The 19,845-nt window shown below is 38.5% G+C and overlaps 1 protein-coding gene and 1 long non-coding RNA gene across 2 annotated transcripts in view; one reads left to right on the top strand and one right to left on the bottom strand.

Moving 5' to 3' along the window:
• The window catches only part of HERC6 (HECT and RLD domain containing E3 ubiquitin protein ligase family member 6), a 64,912-nt gene that overhangs the window by 24,195 nt on the left and 20,872 nt on the right, over positions 1–19,845 (top strand). The window contains exons 9-13 of the mRNA XM_050790429.1: positions 1,631–1,752; positions 2,308–2,367; positions 5,254–5,347; positions 9,782–9,971; positions 14,404–14,558. Of these exons, the coding sequence (XP_050646386.1) occupies positions 1,631–1,752; positions 2,308–2,367; positions 5,254–5,347; positions 9,782–9,971; positions 14,404–14,558 (621 nt within the window). The remainder of the gene's footprint in view (positions 1–1,630; positions 1,753–2,307; positions 2,368–5,253; positions 5,348–9,781; positions 9,972–14,403; positions 14,559–19,845) is intronic.
• The window catches only part of LOC126954721 (uncharacterized), a 27,685-nt gene continuing 20,299 nt past the window's right edge, over positions 12,460–19,845 (bottom strand). Inside the window, exons 2-3 of the long non-coding RNA XR_007725695.1 lie at positions 16,519–16,644; positions 12,460–12,728 (exon numbers count right to left, since the gene is read on the bottom strand). This is a non-coding gene — a long non-coding RNA (uncharacterized LOC126954721). The remainder of the gene's footprint in view (positions 12,729–16,518; positions 16,645–19,845) is intronic.

Below are 19,845 nucleotides of genomic sequence, written 5' to 3'. Positions count from 1 at the left end.
TGTCTTTTTCAAGGGGTCTTTTATTTCAGCATTAAACCAAAATGATGCAGGATTTCCTGGCTCATAACGAGTGCAGTGGAGGCATAGGTATAAGTTATAGCACCAATGCCTTTGGAAGACTATATTGAAAATGGATTTTTCTTTCCAGACAGTGATTTTTGAAACCCCTGGCTGGGTTATTTGCTCTAAAGTATTATATAGAACGATGGTTCTCAAAGTGTGGTCCCCAAACCAGCAGCATCAGCATCACTGGAGTATTTGTTAGATGCAAATTCTTGTGCTCTACCCTGACCCACTGAATCAGAAACTATGGGGTGGAGCCCAGCAATCTACTTTAACAAGCCCACCAGAATCACCCACCAGGTGATTCAGATGCACATAACAATTTGAGAGTTACTGACATAAAAGTAAACACTTGTGGATGATTAAAGGGAACAAGAAAACTAATTATTGAGTGCCTATTATAAACCCAAAGCTTTTTATACCTACTATAATTGAATCTTAACAAGAACCCAGAGAGGTAGGTATTATTATCTCTTTTTATTTATTGTGATAAAATATATATAAATGCAATTTGCCATTTTACTCATTTTAAGTATACAATGTAGTGACAGTGACATTAATTACTTTCATAATATTGTACAACTCTCACCATTATCCATCTCATCCAACTCTAAGGCTTTTTCATCACCCCAAACAGAAATTCTGTAACTATTAAATAATAACTCCCCATTCCTCCTCTCCGCCCCCAGCTTTAGGTAATCTTGAATCTACCTTCTGTCTCCATGAATGTGCCTATTCTAGATACTTCATATAAGTGGAATCATGCAATATTTGTCATTTTGCATCTGGCTTATTTCACTAGCTTGTCTTCAAAATTCATCCATGTTGTGTAGCATGTGTCAGAATTTCATTCCTTTGTTTTTTGTTGTTGTTGTTGTTGTTTGTTTTTTGGGTTTTTTTTTTTTGAGATAGAGCTTCACTCTTGTTGCCCAGGCTGGAGTGCAATGGCATGATCTCATCTCACTGCAACCTCCACCTCCCAGGCTCAAGCGTCCTGCCTCCGCCTCCTGAGTAGCTGGGATTACAGGTGACCACCGCCACGCCTGGCTAATTTTTTGTATTTTTAGTAGAGACAAGGTTTCACCATGTTGACTGGGCTGGTCTCAAACTCCTGACCTCAGGTGATCCGCCCGCCTCAGCCTCCCAAAGTGCTGGGATTGCAGGTGCGAGCCACTGTGCTCGGCCAGAATTTCATTCCTTTAAGGTTGAATAATATTCATTTTTATGTATATATTTAAAAATCTATTCATCTGTTGATGGACATGAGTTGTTTCCATCTTTTGGCTATTGTGAATAATGCTGCAATGAATATTGATTTACAAGTATCTATTTGAAGCCCTATGTTCTTTTTTTTTTTTTATGATGAAACTAAGGCTCAAACCAAGCAAAGTGGCCCAGGCTCGGAGGTGGAATAGCCCTACTGGTCTGATGCCAAAGCTCCTCCCACCAAATGCTACCACCGAAGACGGCAGGGCCTATTTACCACCCATGCCAGATGATTTACTGTATAATTTACTACTGAATGTGTGTGTGTTCCTGATCATTCTTGTTTTTTCCTTCCCTGAAGGATACTAGTTCCACAAGTGCTCCCGGGAAAACCCTGCCAGAAATAAGCCGAATTAGCCAGTCCATGGCAGAAAAATGGATAGCAGTGAAAAGAAGAAGTACTGAATGTGACGTGGCTAAAAGGTGGCTCTGTCTGATAAGTTATAAGCCACTTTTATCTGGTTCTGAGGCTTTGGTAATTTTATCCTAAGATAGAGGTTTTGGTTTTGTTGTGAAGGTATTTGTATTTTGACCGTGATTCTCTTCTACAGCCTCTAAGTGTGACTAGGTCATCAGTGTACTCATTTGTAGATATATGGAGGACATGTGATATCCCAGGTGCCTTACTAGGTGAGGGAGTTGCAGGAGTGAATCAAAAAAGCTCACAAAGCCGTCAATAAGGTGGACTGTTTTCGTATCTTCATAGTTTACCCTTTGGAGTTTTATGAGTTTTGGTCTTCACAGGGATAGGTTTTAGTTAAACCTACATGACTTGAACAAATCAACTATAAAAGGTTTTGGTGAGATTTAGAAATAATATGAACAAAGTATACCCAGGATTTGGGAGACTCTTAAGAGAGTAGTTATTTTCAATAACAATGATTCCACGTCATCATTTACTTATTCAGACATAATAAGATTTTTGAAAGGCATGCTTTATGGTATGTTGTGACTTACGCCTTGTTATTCCTTTTACAGTGAAATTAGAATGATATTTTCATCTCCTGCTTGTCTGACGGCGAGTTTTTTAAAGAAAAGGTAATACTTACATAAGAGTTACCTTCATTTAAAACACTGGAAAATATTTAAAATGAAATGTTTCAAGTAGGTTTAATTTGCAAATTTCGTTATTCTTGCTCACAAAGTCCAACACAGAGAACTCTGTAGGTTGTTATAGAATTCTTTCATTTTATAAAGTAATTTTCTGTTAGACCACCGTAAGTTATAATTCCTAATTAATATTGTTTACTTCCTTCATACCACTTTACTCTGTTGTCTGACTAGAAGGAATGGTGTTTTTTCAGGATCTTTGTATATATAAGGGATTGACTAAATCTCACATTGCTTTAGTACTTAGAAGCCAAGAGTAAGTACACTTTACCATTTTTACTGTGTACGATCAATTAAAAAATAGATCTTATTTATGTTGTCTTTAACTCACTGCTACAGAAGAAAATCTGATTTCACTCCTATTTGGTTTAACATTTGGTCTGATCCACTAGTTGAAATAATTCCTGTAATGCTCAATATTTGAGTCTTCTATTTCTGCTCCTTCCTCCAAGCTCTCCAATATGGCACCTGGGTGTAAAAGGGAAGAGAAGGAGAAATAGCAGTGTAAAGGGTCTTAGGCTGCCCTCTGCCTCTTTGGAGATTGATGCCTTGCTGATCTGTCTGCAGCTAGTGTAACTCATATGGGTTCTCCTTTGCTTGGTCCTCTCTCGTTAACGCGGCCTTAAGTTTGCTCACTGGTTCAAAATATGGTGATACACATCTTGTACCCACTCCTGGCCACTAGGTGGTACTCACTTAACCCTTGTTGCTATTACTTGCCCTTGTACAACCCCCTTGGCAGTCCCAGTAGTTCTTAACCCAGCTGCATTCTCAGTCAGCTTGTGGGACTAGAGGAACTGTTGGATACTAACAATTTCACCTCAGGCTAATTCTTACTGCATGTGGGGAAATCTTTTCTACGTGAAAATTATTTTCTTCCGAATGTGAAAAAGTATCTATGCTCACTTCCCAGAAGTGAGGAACTCCTAAGATGTCAAAGGCTACAAAAGAGAATATATTTTAAGGGGGAAATTTATAATGCTTTGTTTTAGTACTTGCATAAATATTTTAGCCCTAATATTACTATCAATCAGTTAATCTAGCAAGGAGAAAATATTTCTTTCTTTTTTATTATTTATTTATTTATTTAGAGACAAAGTCTCACTCTATCACCCAGGCCAGAGTGCAGTGGTACAGCTCGGCTCACTGCAACCTCCACCTCCCGAGTTCAAGCTATTCTCCTGCCTCAGCCTCCCAAATAGCTGGGATTACAGGTGTGCGCCACCACAGCCAGCTAATTTTTTATATTTTTTGGTAGAGATGGGGTTTCACCATGTTGACTAGGTTGGTCTCAAACTCCTGACCTCAAGTGATCTACCCACCTCGGCCTCCCAAAGTGCTGGGATTACTGGCATGAGTCACCACACCCAGCCTCTTTTTATTTATATTTTTGAGACAGAGTCTCACTCTGTCACCCAGGCTTGAGTGCAGTGGCGTGATCTCTGCTCACTGCAGCCTCCGCCTCCTGGGTTCATGTGATTCTTCCGCCTTAGCCTCCTGAGTTGCTGGGATTACAGGCATGCACCACCATGCCCAGCTAATTTTTTTGTAGTTTTTGTAGAGACGGGGTTTCACCATGTTGGGCCAGGCTGATCTCGAACTGCTGACCTCAAGTGATCCACTCACCTCAGCCTCCCAAAGTGCTGGGATTACAGGCCTGAGCCACTATGCCTGGCGTTTTTGTTTGTTTTGTTTTGTTTAATGTTTAGAGATGGGGTCTTGTACTGTTGCCCATGCTGTAATGCAGTAGTTTGATCGTAGCTCACTGTAGCCTTGAACTCCTGGGCTTGAGCTATCCTCCCACCTCAGCCTCCGGAGTAGCTGAGACTACAGGTGTGCACCACCGTGCCTGGCTAATTTTTATTTTTTTATTTTTTTGTAGAGACAAGGTCTCTTCTATGCTGCCCAGGCTGGTCTCTTGAACTCCTGGCTTCAAGTAATCCTCCCACTTTGGCCTCCCAAAGTGTTGGAATTACAGGCATGACCCACTGCAGCTGGCATACAATATTTGATAATGCATTATTTAAAAATTATTAAGCTTATTGAATGCTGGCCTCTCAAATATCACTAAAACAACTTGTTGATAAGACAGGCCAGAGAGAACAGCACACCTGGACAAAACTTCAGTAGTGTTTCTGAGAGAAAAGACCAGGTCAGAATTTATTGGGAATTGGGAGTCTGGTTTAAGGAAGTCTTTCAATGTGAGAGGGAAGGCTGGAGGTTTGATTTGGACTGGGAAAATGAACAACAATCCAGGATGTGTGGAAACAGCAAGGTAAGGATTTTGAGATAAGGGATTCAAAGAATCTTTGGGCACAAACTGTGGATGCTCTCCATTGAAGAGTTAAATGGGTCTTTCAAGAAGTTCCCATGATGAACAATTGCCATTTGTCTAGGCAAAAGTTTCCTGGAAAAGTAAAGTCATGCTAATAAAAACAGTGGAATTGCAAAGTTCTGTAACTATGAATGGTAAGGAGCGTGGGGGGCAGGTAGTTCTAGTTCTTAGTGTGCAAACTGAGTGTGGGGGCAGATGGTTTCCGTTGTCAGATTCAGCACATAAAATTTTATTAATATGGCAGCCCAAACTTGATGTAGCCACTATAGAGATACTAAGTTGTTATCTACTGTCTTTTAACAAGGAGAACATAAACTATACATTTTTTATGTCAAGTAAGTTGATTATTTTGAAAGGCAAGCTTTGAGAAAAGGTTTGTATCTTATATGTAATAAAATAAAACAATAAATGACATATGAACTTTAGAAATATCCCTTTCCCTATGTTTATGTGGTTTCTTGCATTTCTTGTATCCAAAGAGGAACTGGAGAAACGACGTCCATTGATGTGGACTTAGAAATGGCAAGAGATACCTTCAAGAAGTTAACAAAAAAGGAATGGATTTCTTCCATGGTAATAGCCAATACTTACTTTAGATATAGAACAAATATGATTGCAGTTTATTTTTGTTGGAAGCTGGATGAGAGGGGACTGTGACTGTAATTGCCCGAAGGGTTCTTCCTGCCCACTGCAGAAACAAAAATTGACTCAATGAGACTATGACATTGTAGTAAAGAAAGAGTTTAATTGACATGAGGCTGGCCATGCCATGTAGGAGATAGAATTATTACTCAAATCAATCTCCCTGAAGGCTCAGAGTTATAGCTTAGGGGCTTTTCAAAGATAGTTTGGTGGGCAGGGGGCTAGGGTAGGGGGCATGCTGACTGGCTGAGTAAGAGATGAAATCATAGGGAATAGAAACTGTCCTCTTGTGTTGGGTCAGTTCCTGGGTGGGGGCACAGGACTGGCTGGTGGGTTCAGGTGGGACCATCCAGTTGTCAGAAATGCAAAAACCTGAAAAGACATCTCAAAAGGCCAATCTTAGGTTCTACAATAATGATGGTATTTGCAAGAGTAATTGAGGAAGTTGCAAATCTTATGACCTCTAGATTAATGGCTGATAATTATTTAGAATTCAAGCCCCTCTCATCCTCCTAACTTGGCGGACTTTCGTTAGTTTTACAAAAACAATTCAGTTTTTGGGACAGACTATTATCATTTAAACTATAAACTAAATTTCTCCCAAAGTTAGCTTGGCTCATGCCCAGGAATGAGAAAAGACAGCCAACCTGTGAGGCTGGAAGCAAGATAGAGTCAACCATGTCAGATTTCTCTTACTGTCATACTTTTGCAAAGGTGGGTTTATGATTGGGGCTGGAAGAGGGGGCTAGTGCTCATTATGAAATTACTGTATTCCAGGTATTTTATTAGGTGCTGACATTTATTTTCTTATTGAATCCTTAAATGTACAATATATGCAATATTTTTATTTTCAATATAATCAGAGCAATGCTTGAGAGGTAGATAATCTCTAGCATGATACAGGAAAAGAGTATTGGTTTGGGAAGCAGGATAACTTTATCCTGGACTGATAAACTAAAAAGCTGCTCCTCTATTCTGAGATGAAACTCACATCTATTCGAAATGAATCTCTGTTACTACTTCATCCCTTCTCTTTGGATCACATTTTCTTTACCTGTTGAATTCATCTTTAAAATCTATTCCAGTTTAATATTGTGTGATTCTGGGTTGTATTGGGAAGAAAACTTTCTTTTCCTCTACTGACTCAGGTTTGAATTGGTGGAAGGGGTCACTGAAAACTAATAATTAACAGAATTTCTTAGTGCTCAGGATGCTTTAACTTAAACAACAGACATTTATTTCTCACAGTTCTGGAGGCTGGGAAGTCCAAGATCAAGGCACCATCAGGTTTGGTGTCTGGTGGGGGCCCACTTCTTGGTTCATAGATGACCATATTTTCAGTGTCCTCACATGGCAGCATGAACCCCGAATATCTAAGACAGGTCTCAGTTAATTTAGAAAGTTTATTTTGCCAAGGTTGAGGACACACACCCGTGTGACAACCTCAGGAGGTCCTGACAACATGTGCCCAAGGTGGTCAGAGCACAGTTTGGTTTTATACATTTTCAGGAGACACGACACATCAATCCACATATATAAGATGAACATTGGTTTGGTCTGGAAAAGCAGGACAACTCAAAGCAGGGAGGGGCCTTCCAGGTCTTAGGTAGATAGGAGAAAAACGGTTGCATGCTTTTGAGTTTCTGATTAGCCTCTCCGAAAAAGGCATCAGATATGCATCTATCTCAGTGAACAGAAGGGTGACTTTGAATAGAATGGGAGGCAGGTTTGCACTAAGCAGTTCCCAGCTTGACTTTTCCCTTTAGCTTGGTGATTTTGAGACCCCAAGATTTATTTTCCTTTCACAGCAAAAAGGGCAAGGAATCTCTCTGGGGTCTCTTTTTAAGGGCACTAATCCCATTCATGAGAGCTCCAATCTTGTGACCTAATTACCTACCAAAGGCCCCACCTCTTACTACTGTCATATTGGGGGTTAGGATTTTAACATATGAATTTTGGGGAACGCATTTAGCCTATAGCACAGGAGGAAAAATACAAGTTTTGTATGCTTGCATGTGGAGCATTCAGATGAAGAGGCTCCCTGAACAGCTTGGGATAAGAATTTATGAAGCAACTTAGTGGATGAAAGGGAGAAGGGAGAAAGAGCTCCTATGGGAAGAACAAATGGGATTTTATGGAGACAGATGGAAGGTATGACAGTTTGTGAGAATGTTTGTTTATGCAATTTCTCCTCCACATGCAAGGGTCTGAATGATTGGTCTCCTTTTTAGCAGTGTATCTCCTCAGTGGGGGATGTACAGAGCTTCATTCTAGAAGAGTTCTGCATTAGTTAGATAAAAGAAGCTCCAAAAAGGCGTCTTAAATGTCTTCAGTTAGTAAAATAATCTTTACACCATTTTGATGGGTCTGAGTGGGTCCTTATACTTGGAAGGGAAAGGGGGAAAGTGTTCCTTGATGTGTAGTAGATATACTATTTTCATTTTCAAGATGAAGTGATAATAGCAAATATGAAGTATATTTTTAAACGAAGTTTTTAGGTGATATGGGAGATAATTTGGGGTGCTGTTCCCCATGCGAGTTCCCAGGGACATTAGTTTCATAAAAAAAAACCCATAAAGAGGGTTCTTAATGAAAAAACTTTGGGAACACTCTCTACTATTATGGAGTCACGATATGCACATTAGGAAATCAAAGATTCTGTGATGTCATACACTAAAAGAAATCTCTTTTGACCCTATTTTTCTTGGAGTTATTTGCATTGCGATGCTATTTTCTAGCATAACACCTACTGGCATTCCACAGAAATCATATTCTGCTGGACATGTGAAAAAGCAAATTTTAAGAATTTTAATGTAATAAAAACAATATATAGTACATCACAGTTTATTGTTGCATATATCACTTATTTACCCTTATGACATGAGAGGCAAACACTGTAATTACAGAACATAGATCTCTCAGGTAGAGGAAATATGGCTAGCTGCTATAACAAACAACTTGGAAATTTCAGTGGCTTAATACAACAAAATATTTTCCAACATCCTAGTCCAACGAGGGTTGGAGGTCAGAGGCATTTTTGCACAGGTTCATTCAGGGCTGACTCAGGCTTCTTTCCAGCATCTCTAGGCCCTGGGGCTGTAAAATCCTCCACTCAGTCTTTTGGTTTGGCTAGCAGATGAGGGAAGTGAGTAGGGAAGTTCCCATGAGAGATTTCAGTGGCCTGGCCTTAATGTGTCACAAATCACTATCTCCCACATTGGTGAGCTAGGACTCAGTCAAATGGCCCTGCCTAACTGAAGAGGAGCCAGGGGCTGCCATCTTCCTATAAACCCAGGAGGAAAAAGAAAAATGACTGGCAAGGTGAACATATGGCATTTTCTCTGCCATGGTAGATTTTACTACTATGGTAGTGCCATGGTCATTTTCTAATCGAGTAACCTCTTTCCTCTAACTTCCTCTGAGTCTCTCCTTGCTCATCTGTAAAAACAAGGTAAAAAACCAATAAAGCAAAAATTACCTTACAGGATTATCAGTAAGATTAAATAAAATGATTTACATGAGATCACCTGACACATTGTTAAGTACTCAATGAATGTTCAAACAAATATAAAGGATACCATACAAGTTTATTCCCACTAATATATTTTTATATACGTCTTATTTTAAAAGTTTACTTCTGGGCCAGGTACATTGGCTCATGCCTGTAATCCTAGCACTTTGGGAGGCCAAGGTGGGAGTATCACCTGAGCCCAAGAGTTTGAAACTGGCCGGGGCAACATAGTGAGACTCCATCTCTATAAGTAATTTTCTAAAATGAGCTGGCTGTGGCAGTGCATTCCACTCAGGAGTCTGAGGTGGGAGGATTGCCTGAACCCAGGAGATTGAGGCTGCAGTGAGCTATGATTAAGCCATTACACTCAGGTAAAACTTCACCTCTGGATGAAATAAATAATATAAAAATTTAGAGCTATTTTTCACTGCACATTTTTCTACTGATATATGAAAAAACAGAAAGAAAGAAAAATGGATATTGTGTGAGGGGATGGGGACAGCTCTTCCTTCTAGAAGGAGGAATGCTAGTGTGACCTGCATACTACATTGCTTTTGAAGGACTTTGTACTCGTTTTGAATCCATAATTCACTCAGTATATCCATGCTCATGGGATTTCACTTTATTTTCTTCAGGGAGCCTGATATAAAATGAGGAGGATGGCTCTCATGTACTATATCGGGCATTTGGGATGGAAGGAGTGATGGAATCTCATCAATAGGTTTCAGAATGGCTAAGTGATTATTCTAATTGGAACATGGTGGAGTGAGACCCTTAATTTAATAGCTTGCTTCTCACAATCCTCTGTATCTAATATATCCTGGGTCTGTTCCCTGATCCTATTTCCACCACAGATAACTACATGTCTCGAGGATGATCTGCTCAGAGCTCTTCCATGCCGTTCTCCACACCAAGAAGCTTTATCAGTTTTCCTCCTGCTCCCAGAATGTCCTGTGATGCATGATTCTAAGAACTGGAAGAACCTGGTGGTTCCATTTGCAAAGGCTGTGTGTGAAATGAGTAAACAATCTTTACAAGTCCTAAGTAAGTTTTATGTCACTTTATCTGTACTCTCAATATAGAGTTACTTTCTGAAGTAGATATTGTAACAAATTTTGGATAGAAGATTTCAAAATAGACAAGTATTTGAGAACATGGCGTGTGAATTATTGAAAAGATTAATAATCTAAAGCTATTATAACTATTAGTTTTATCATACAAAGCAGGTGTAGTTTTTAGACTTGGATGTGGCTTTGACATCAGAGTTTGGTAGCTATAAAGTATTCAATCCAGATAAATCCATACTTTAAAATTTTTTGCTCATGTTATTTTGAGACTTTAGACATTTTGACCAGAGATGATGAAAAACAAAAACTTTGTGTTATTATTTACTTTATTCAGTACTGTGTTATGTCCTTTTATAGTTTTTAGCGAATATTGAAAGTTCAGTGATTACCCAATAACCCAATGGGGGTACAAATGTTTATATACCCTTCTACATAGAGGAGAGGGGAGGTAGGGAATGTAGACAATTCTTCTGAGAAGTAGTAAATCACTATTTGGGAGAATGAGTGGACCCAGGAAACAGAAATTAACTTGTAAATGATTCTCCTTGGAATTGGAGTGAGCCTGAGAGGCAGGCATTATCTTTTGAAGAAGTACATCTAGGTGTGGTTACATTCCTCAGTCATCTTCTCTGTGACAGATAATGAAATTTCAGAGATGGCATGAAAGGCAATTCTCTCCTCTGTAGTGGGTTGTCTTAAGGTAGGTAAGGGAGTGTCAGAGAAAAGCCTCTTCCAGCATCTGCTGACCTTCAGGGGCCTTTAACTTAAAATAATCAGCATACCAGGGTGCCATATTTTGGGGCAAATTTCCCTGGGCTCCTTCACTTAAGAGGTACAGAGGGCTAGGCATTGTGGCTTACACCTTAATCCTAGCATTTTGGGAGACCAAGGTGAGAGGATCTTTTGAGCCCAGGAGGTTGAGGACAGCCTGGGCAACATAGTGAGACCCCGTCTCTACCAAATTTTTTTGTTTACATCAGTCATGCATGGTGGCACACACCTGTGGTCCCAGCCACTTGGAGGCTGAGGCGGGAGGATCACTTGAGCCCAGGAGTTTAAGGCTGTTATTACTGGAAAGGGGTCCCAATCCAGACCCCAAACAAGGGTTCTTAGATCTCACACAAGAAATAATTCAGGGAGCATCTATAGAGTAAAGTGAAAGTAAATTTATTACGAAAGTAGAATAAAAGAATGGCTACTCCATAGGCAGAGCAGCCCCGCGGGCTGCTGGTTGCCCATTTTTATGGTTATTTCTTGATTATATGCTGAACAAGGGGTGGATTATTCATACCTCCCCTTTTCAGATCATATAAGGTAACTTCCTGACATTGCCATGGCATTTGTAAACTGTCATGGTGCTGGTGAAAGTATAGCAGTGAGGACGACCAGAGGTCACTCTCGTTGCCATCTTGGTTTCGGTGGATTCTAGCCGGCTTCTGTACTGCAAGCTGTTTTATCATCAAGGTCTTTATGACCTGTATCTTGTGCTGACCTCTGATCTCATTCTGTCATCTAGAATGCCTAACTGTCTAGGAATGTAGCCCAGTAGGTCTCAGCCTTATTTTACCCAGCCCCTATTCAAGATGGAGTTGCTCTGGTTCAAATGCCTCTGACAGCTGCAGTAAGCTATCAGCATACCACTGCACTCCAGCCTGGGTGACAGAGCAAGACCCTATCTCAAAGAAAAATAAAAAGGTACAGAGGATATGTACAATGAAACGTAAGCCACCCAGTTCCCCTCCCAGAAGTGGCTACAGGTTCTAGTTTCTTGTATAACCTTTGAAAGATATTGTATACATAGAAACATACAAATGTATTATTTCTGTTTTTAATGGTAGCAAACTATTAAAGTTCCTCTTCCACAACGTGCTTTTTCCCACTAAACAGGATATCATGGAGATTATTCCATTAGAGAATCTATAGAACTGCCTCATTCTATTTAATGGCTGAAGAATGTTCTATTGTGAAGCATTTCACTGTACATATATAAATTCACTCATGCAGGAATAATTCCAGAAAGCAAAATCACTGACTCAAATTGTATGTATATTTTTATTTTGAGATATTTTGTCAAATGACCCTCCACAGAGTCAGGGTCATCATGTCACTCAACTTGAAGTGGTTGTCATTCACACTGATGTCTGTATAAATTGCACCTCTAGAGTTGGGAAACCTGTCAGCACTGACAAAGGATGTATCAATTTACATTTCATCAATGAATATGAGAATATCGGTCCACATACTTTCCAACCATGTTATCAAACTTTGATCTTTGCCATTCTGAGGAAAAAAAACCTTTTAATTTTAAGTTGAATTTTTCTTATTAAGAGTGAGGTTGTGCTGTTTTTTTGTATATCACAGATCACTTTGTATATCATATTCTGTGAACTCTTATTATAGGACAATCAGGTTTGATTTCCTGTTGCACAGTAATAGACCAATACACTGAAACAGTAGGAGTTGTTGCAGAGAAAGAGTTTAATTCTTGTAGGGCAACCAAATGAGGAGATAAGAGGAAACCTCAAATATGCCTTATCAAGAGGTTTGTGGACAGGGTTTTTAAGGGGTCTGGACACAGGTGATGGCCTAAAGTGTGGTGATCACTGATTGGCTGAGAAGTGGGAGGTGAAGTCAGGGATAGGGAGATGAAGAAACTGCATTCCAGCACTGAGTCGGTTCCTCGATGGGGGTCTTCAGACCAGTTGATGTCAGCCATTCTGCTGCAATTCAGGATCTGAAAAATGCCTTAAATAATTATTGGGTAAAAAGGTCCAGTGTCAGAGATTTTATCTGTAGGAACAATGGGAGAGCAGGTGCTCAGTGTGCTGTGTGACTCTGGGTTAGTTATCAGCTCAGGGAAGTGGGTTGAAGTGCACCAGCACACTCCAGTCAATTGACCTTGTCAATAACCATAATTCTGCATAAAGCCTGGCTTATAATTCCCATTAACTCTGTGAGAGTGGTTTTGCTATTGTTCTTCCTTCTTTGCTCTTTTCTCATTGGTTGTTAGTATTTTTCTGTTTTATTTTAGGAGCTTTTAAATTATGAAGGCAATTAATCCTTTATCAATAATATGAATTGCAAGTATTTAGGCTATTAAAAAATGTTTTTTATTTTGTGGTATTTTTGCTATGCAGAATTATTTTAAACAATTTTAATGTAGCCTACTATATTAATATTTTCTTCTATGGTTTCTGGATTTGGGGTCATACTTCAAAAATAATTTATAACTAAAATAATTCCCATCCTCCTACTATAATTTTTATTATTTCATTTTTATGTTTAAATATTTGATCCATATGAAGTTTATCTTGATTAAACATTATTTTTTCTAAATCAGTTTCCAGTTTTCCCCACCTATTTATTGAATCTTTTTCATTCCCACTAATATGCAATGCCACATTTATTATATATTAAAGTTTCGTGTGTATTTGAGTCTACTTATGGAATCTCTACGTGTTTGCTTTTCATATATCTGGGTAATACTGTTTTAATTACATTTGCTTGATAGTGTATTTTAACATCAAATGGATTTGTTTTCTGAGAGTTGTTCTGAGAATTTAAAGGTTCCACATTCCGGCCCGGCGCGGTGGCTCAAACCTGTAATCCCAGCACTTTGGGAGGCCGAGACGGGTGGATCACGAGGTCAGGAGATCGAGACCATCCTGGCTAACATGGTGAAACCCCGTCTCTACTAAAAAAAATACAAAAAACTAGCCGGGCGAGGTGGCGGGCGCCTGTAGTCCCAGCTACTCGGGAGGCTGAGGCAGGAGGATGGCGTAAACCCAGGAGGCGGAGCTTGCAGTGAGCTGAGATCGGGCCACTGCACTCCAGCCTGGGCGACAGAGTGACACTCCGTCTCAAAAAAAAAATAAAAAAATAAAAAAAATAAAGGTTCCACATTCCAAATCCATGTTGCAATCCAGTAATATTAAAATATAATTATTGGCTATTTTAAAAAGTACATGGCCATGTACCAGGTGTTCATAAAATCTAAAAACATAAATAATATTTTTCATTTTTTACCGATTAAAAATGTCCTTGATGCCATTGTGTTTGTGTATTCACCTATGTATGTTTTCAGACTTTACCGATACCCTATACAATTGTCAGTTTGAAAATCGTGAAGTCAATCAATTAAGTATAAATGTAAGCCATTAACCAGTTTCTTCAAATCTTGAATTTGAGCTTTTTTACATTCTAATGATACTTAATAAGGGAAAAAATTTCCGCATCTGGAGCAGTAACTGTTGTGCAGGATATACTTTAAAAAATATTTATAAATTATGCCATCAGAAATGTAAAATATTATTTTACATTATATTACAATATTAAAGAACCCACTAGAAACAGGGATTTGGGGGGTAGTAGGAAAAGCATATTTATAATGGCTAATTTTACACCCCCAGAGAAGTGTTGGGCATTTTTGCAAGAATCTTCTCTGAACCCACTGATCCAGATGCTTAAAGCAGCCATCATCTCTCAGCTGCTTCATTGGACTGAAACCGAACAGGATCACTATAATGTTAAAGCTCTTCTAGGAATGTTGAAAGAACTGCATAAGGTAAGGGTTATTCTAAAGGAATGTATGTACTGTTTTATTTAATCAAAATCCCTTAAGTCTCAACCAACTGGACTTCTAAGAAGTCAAATAAAAATTATGAGGAGTCAAATGTTTTTTAAAGGAATGTAGAAAAGGGAAATGTTTGACATAAAACAATTAGGGATTTAAAAGTTGAGAAACTTTAGGAGGACTTAAGATGTTTTGTAATGGACTTCTTTCATTAAGAAAAAATACACTGCACTTGTAATTCTAGCTACTCTGGAAGCTGAGGTGGGAGGATGGCTTCAGCCCAGGAATTTGAGGCTGCAATGAGCTATGATTGTGCCACTGTACCCCAGCCTGGGTGACAGAGCAAAACCACATTTCTTAAAACAAAAGTAAAGTACACTGAAGATACTGCTACATGTAACAACATACAACAACATGGATGAATCTCATCAACATAGTGACGAACAAAAAACACACCAAAAATTACACTGTCTTCTTTTATAAGAATTTTAAGAACAAGTACAGCTAATCTATAATGACAGAAAGCAGAATGGTGTTACCTCTTGGGAAGGGCAACTGGCTTGGAAGGAGCATAGGGGAGCATCCTGGGGCCTGCTAGAAATGTTCCATGTCTTCACCTGGACAGTACTTACCCAAGTGAGTATGTGTATAAAAGCTCACCAAGCTGCACATTTAAGATTTATGCACTTAGTCAATGTATGTTGTAAGAAAAAAAAAAAAAAAAAACCCAGAATCACATAGAAAAACCCTCCCTGAAACTAGGAGTGAGCCAAAAGACCAAAAAATGACTAGGACAAGCCCAGCTTGATGAGTAGGTGTATCTATTAGGACTTACACACAGGGTACTCCTAGACTCCTGGACGGCAACAGGACAGCTCTAGAGATCTGTGCTGCCTCCCATCTCTAAACTGCTTTCAAGTGAATTTTCTGGCTCAAAGAGCTACAGTGTTTGAGCCATGAGACTGTTTATCTTGGCAGGTTCTCAGATACTCTCCAGGATGTTTGGGTTCTCAGGGACACCTGCTCCTCAGCTGGGCACCATGGCCTTGGCTCATTGCCTGGCCCTCAGGGTTGAGGCACTGGATAAACACCCTTAAGTAACTTGGTGGGGGACTTATCACACTACACATGTGTGATTTTTTTTTTTTTTTCTTTGAGACAGAGTCTAGCTCTGTTGCCCAGGCTGGAGTACAGTGGTATGATCTTGGCTCACTGCAACCTCTCCCTCCAGGGTTCAAGCAATTCACCTGCCTCAGCCTCCCGAATAGCTGGGATTACAGGCACCTGCCACAACACCCAGCTAATTTTTGTATTTTTAATAGAGACAGGGTTTCACCATGTTGGCCAGGCTTGTCTCGAACTCCTGACCTCAAGTGATCCACCTACATGAGCCACCATGCCCAGCCCAAATATGTGATTTATAAATGAAACATATATGTTTTATTTGTAACTTAGTAAAAATTAAACAGAAAGGAAGAAAAGTCCACCGAGGACTATGGCCAGAACAAAGAAAGGGCCCAATGGATACTGTTATATCAACTCAGTCTGTCTATATCAGAATATTTGCTAAATCCCACTGTAGAAATATCAAATGAGGCCATTAGGATTTGGTGTCCACATTCTCTATGGCCATGTCAACATCAGGGTCACCAAGAATGCAAAGTCTGTTTTAGTAGAGTTACCTAGAGTTAGTGGTATCTAGAAGTCACTGGGCTTGGTTACATCATCCTCATTCTGCTTTGGGTGGTAGTCCCAATAAATAGAAATCGGACTCTTGACTAGATCTAAAGATGGACATAAGCGTGTTACAGATGAGTATCTGAATTCCCACAGTGATCAGTGATTCACAGAAGATCTCTTAAATTCCGGAAATGTAGATCAGAGTAATGAGCACTAATGTCTAAGGCAGCTAGGGCAGCACTTCTCAAACTTTAATATGCATGCAAGTTACCTGAGATCTTGTTAAAAAATTCAGATTCTGATCCAGTAGGCCTGGGGTGGTGCCTAAGATTCTGAGAGACTCTTAAGTGATGTCATTGCTGATACTGGAAGAATTTATGCTTTGATGTTCTTGTGCCTAGGAAGAAAAGCTATTAAACTAATTAATAATGAATTAGTAATTAAGACCATTACACTGTAATTTACTGTCTTAAGCTGCAATTAATAAACATAATATTTGGTCTCAGTTCTGGAATGGTCTCTAGTTTTGTGGACAATTGGAAGACAATATTCGTTTTACTAATGTTGTGATACAGAAAGCATAATATTAGGTCATGCTAACTTCAGATGTACATCCTAGGACCCAAACATTGTCATCAATCCTCTCTCTTCCCCTCTCCCTGTCCCTCTCCCTCTGCCTCTGCCTCTGCCTCTCCCTCACCCTCCCCTCTCCTCCCCTTTCCCCTCTCCGCTCTCCTCTCTCTCTCTCTGTCTCTCTTCTCTCTCTCTCTCTCGTCATTTTTCTTTTTTGGTTTCATTCACTCTTACTATATATAGGGTGTCAGACTAGGGCACTGTTTCTTACACTAACTTTTGTTTTCCTTCTAGGTTAAATTTACTTCTTAATAAAATACACCTCTTTCCCTGGTGCTTTTTAGTACTCCTTGTATTGAAAATCAAGTATGCATTTGGCTGTTAATCTATCCTTGTACCCGTACAACACCGTACAAGTTTCTGTATCTTTATAATAAATATTGATATGTCATAGAGTAAGTTTCAACTTTTATCTTCTCCTTCAGTATTATTGTTGAACTTAAATATTAACTTTATAATTACCTTTTTGTTCCAATTCCACAAATTCCATTTGATTGTGTCTTTGACCTGGTAGTGATTGGAGACAGAATGACAACTTTACATTATTGAGTCTTCTAAGTCTGATCATGACATAGCTCTCTATTTAGTTCTTCTTCAGTTTCTTACAAAAATATGTTATAGTGTTCTACGTAGAAGCCTTGCGGTCTTTTATTAGATATATCATGAGTACTTGATATTTTATGTGATTATGTATCTTTTTAAAACAGCTTTATTGAGATATAATTCTCCCATTTAAAATATACAATGTCATGCCTGTAATCCCAGCACTTTGGGAAGCTGGGGTGGAAAGATTGCTTGAGCTACGGAGTTCAAGACCAGCCTAGGCAACATAGTGAGACCTTGTCTCTATTTTTTAAAAAATAAAAATAAATAAATAAATAAAATGTGCAATGTAATACTTTTTAGTATATTCATGGAGTTGTATAACCTTTACCACAATCAACTTTACAACATTTTTATCACCCAAAATGAAGCCCTATACCATTAGCAGTCACTCCCCATTCCCCCTCAACTCCCATCCCCTTACTCTCACCCCAACCCTAGGCAATCACTAATCTACTTTCTGTCTCTACAGATTTGCCTATTCTGGACATTTTATGTAAATGGAATCACACATTATGTAGTCTTTTTCAACTAGCTTTTTTCACTTAGCATAATGTTTTCAAGGTTCATCTATGTTGGAGTATGTATGAGTACTTCATTCTTTTTTATTGATGAATAATATAATGCATTGCATGAAATACTACATTTTATATATCCCTTCCTCAATTGATGGGTATTTGGGTTATTTCCACTCTTTGGCTATTATGAATAATGTCACTATTTAAATGTCTGTACAAATTTTTATGTAGACATATGTTTTCATTTCCCGTATATACCCAAGAGTGGGATTGCTGGGTCATGTGGCAACTCTAGTTTAATCTTGTGAGGAACCAGCAGACTGTTTTCCAAAGCAGCTGCACCATTTTGTATTACCACCAGCAATGTATGACAGTTCTAGTTTCTCCACATTCTTTTTTTTTTTTTTGAGACAGATTCTTGCTCTGTTGCCAAGGCTGGAATGCAGTGGCACAATCTTGGCTCACTGCCACCTCCACCTCCCAGGTTCAAGCGATTCTCCTTCCTTAGCCTCCCAAGTAGCTGGCATTACAGGTGTACATGTACACCCCATGCCCCACTAATTTTTGTATTTTTGTAGAGACAGGGTTTTACCATGTTGGCCAGACTGGTCCCGAACTCCCGACCTCAAGTAATCCACCCACTTCAGTCTTTCAAAGTGCTAGGATTACAGGCATAAGCCACTGCACCCGACCACTTTTCCACATTCTTGTCAACACTTGTTATTATCTGTCATTTGGATTATAGTCAAGTGAGTGGGAAATGGTATCTCTCTGTGATTTTGACTTGTATCTCCTTGATGGCTAATGATGTTGAGCTTTTCATATGCTTATTGCCCATTTCTGTATCTTATTTTGAGAAATGTTTATTGAGGTCTTTTGTCCATTTTTAAATTAGATAATTAGTCTTTTTATTATTGAGTTATAAGAGTTCTTTACATATAGTTGTAAGTCCCTTATCAGATATACAATGTTAATATTTTCCCATGTGTTGTTTTTTCACTTTCACCATGGTGTCTTTATGCACAAATGTTTTTTATTTTGATGATAAATTCATTTACTTTTTCCTCTTAAAAGTTAAATTTTTAACTTTGTCATTGATGTATAGAAACGCAGTAATTTTTATACATTAAGCTTGTTTTTAACAATCTTGTTAAATTTACCTATTAAAACTAATCTCTTGATTCCTTTGGATTTTCTCTGTATAGAATCATATAACTTGAAATAGTAACAGTTTTGTTCCTATTTATTTCTCTTTACTTATTTCATTGACTAGGACATCCAGTATAATGTTTTATAATCTTACTCTGATCTCAAAGGGAAAACCTTAACATTCAGTTTTATGTTTTGCTGTGGGATTTTTGTAGATACATTTTTAAAAGGTTAAGGAAGCTTCATTCTATTTCTAGTTTGCTGAGGGCTTTGTTTTTAGATCATGGATGGATATTGAATTTTATTAAATGTTTTTTCTGCATATGATGGCAAAATACACAGATGGGTTTTCAACTGTTTTAACATTATTTACTTGAAGTAACACAGCTTGCTCATAATGTGTTATAGATTTCAAAGATTCCATTTGCTGATATTTTGCTTATCATATTTGCATCTATATTTATGAGTGAGACTGGTTTGTTATTTTACTTTCTCATAATGCCCCTGTGAAGTTTCTGGACCAGGTAATGCTAATCTTATGAAATTATTTGGGGAATATTCTTTTTCTATTTTATGCAAAAGATTCTGTAATCCTAGCATTTTCCTTAAATGATAAGTAGAACTAATCTACAAACCTTTTTGGGTCTGGAAATTTCTTTGTCGACAGTTTTTTAAATTATGGGTTTAATTTATTT

This window comes from Macaca thibetana, chromosome 5 (genome assembly GCF_024542745.1).
Source record: "Macaca thibetana thibetana isolate TM-01 chromosome 5, ASM2454274v1, whole genome shotgun sequence".
Classification (NCBI taxonomy): Eukaryota; Metazoa; Chordata; class Mammalia; order Primates; family Cercopithecidae; genus Macaca; species Macaca thibetana.
Note: the sequence above shows the minus strand (reverse complement) of the source record. Positions and strands in the feature narration are given on the sequence as shown.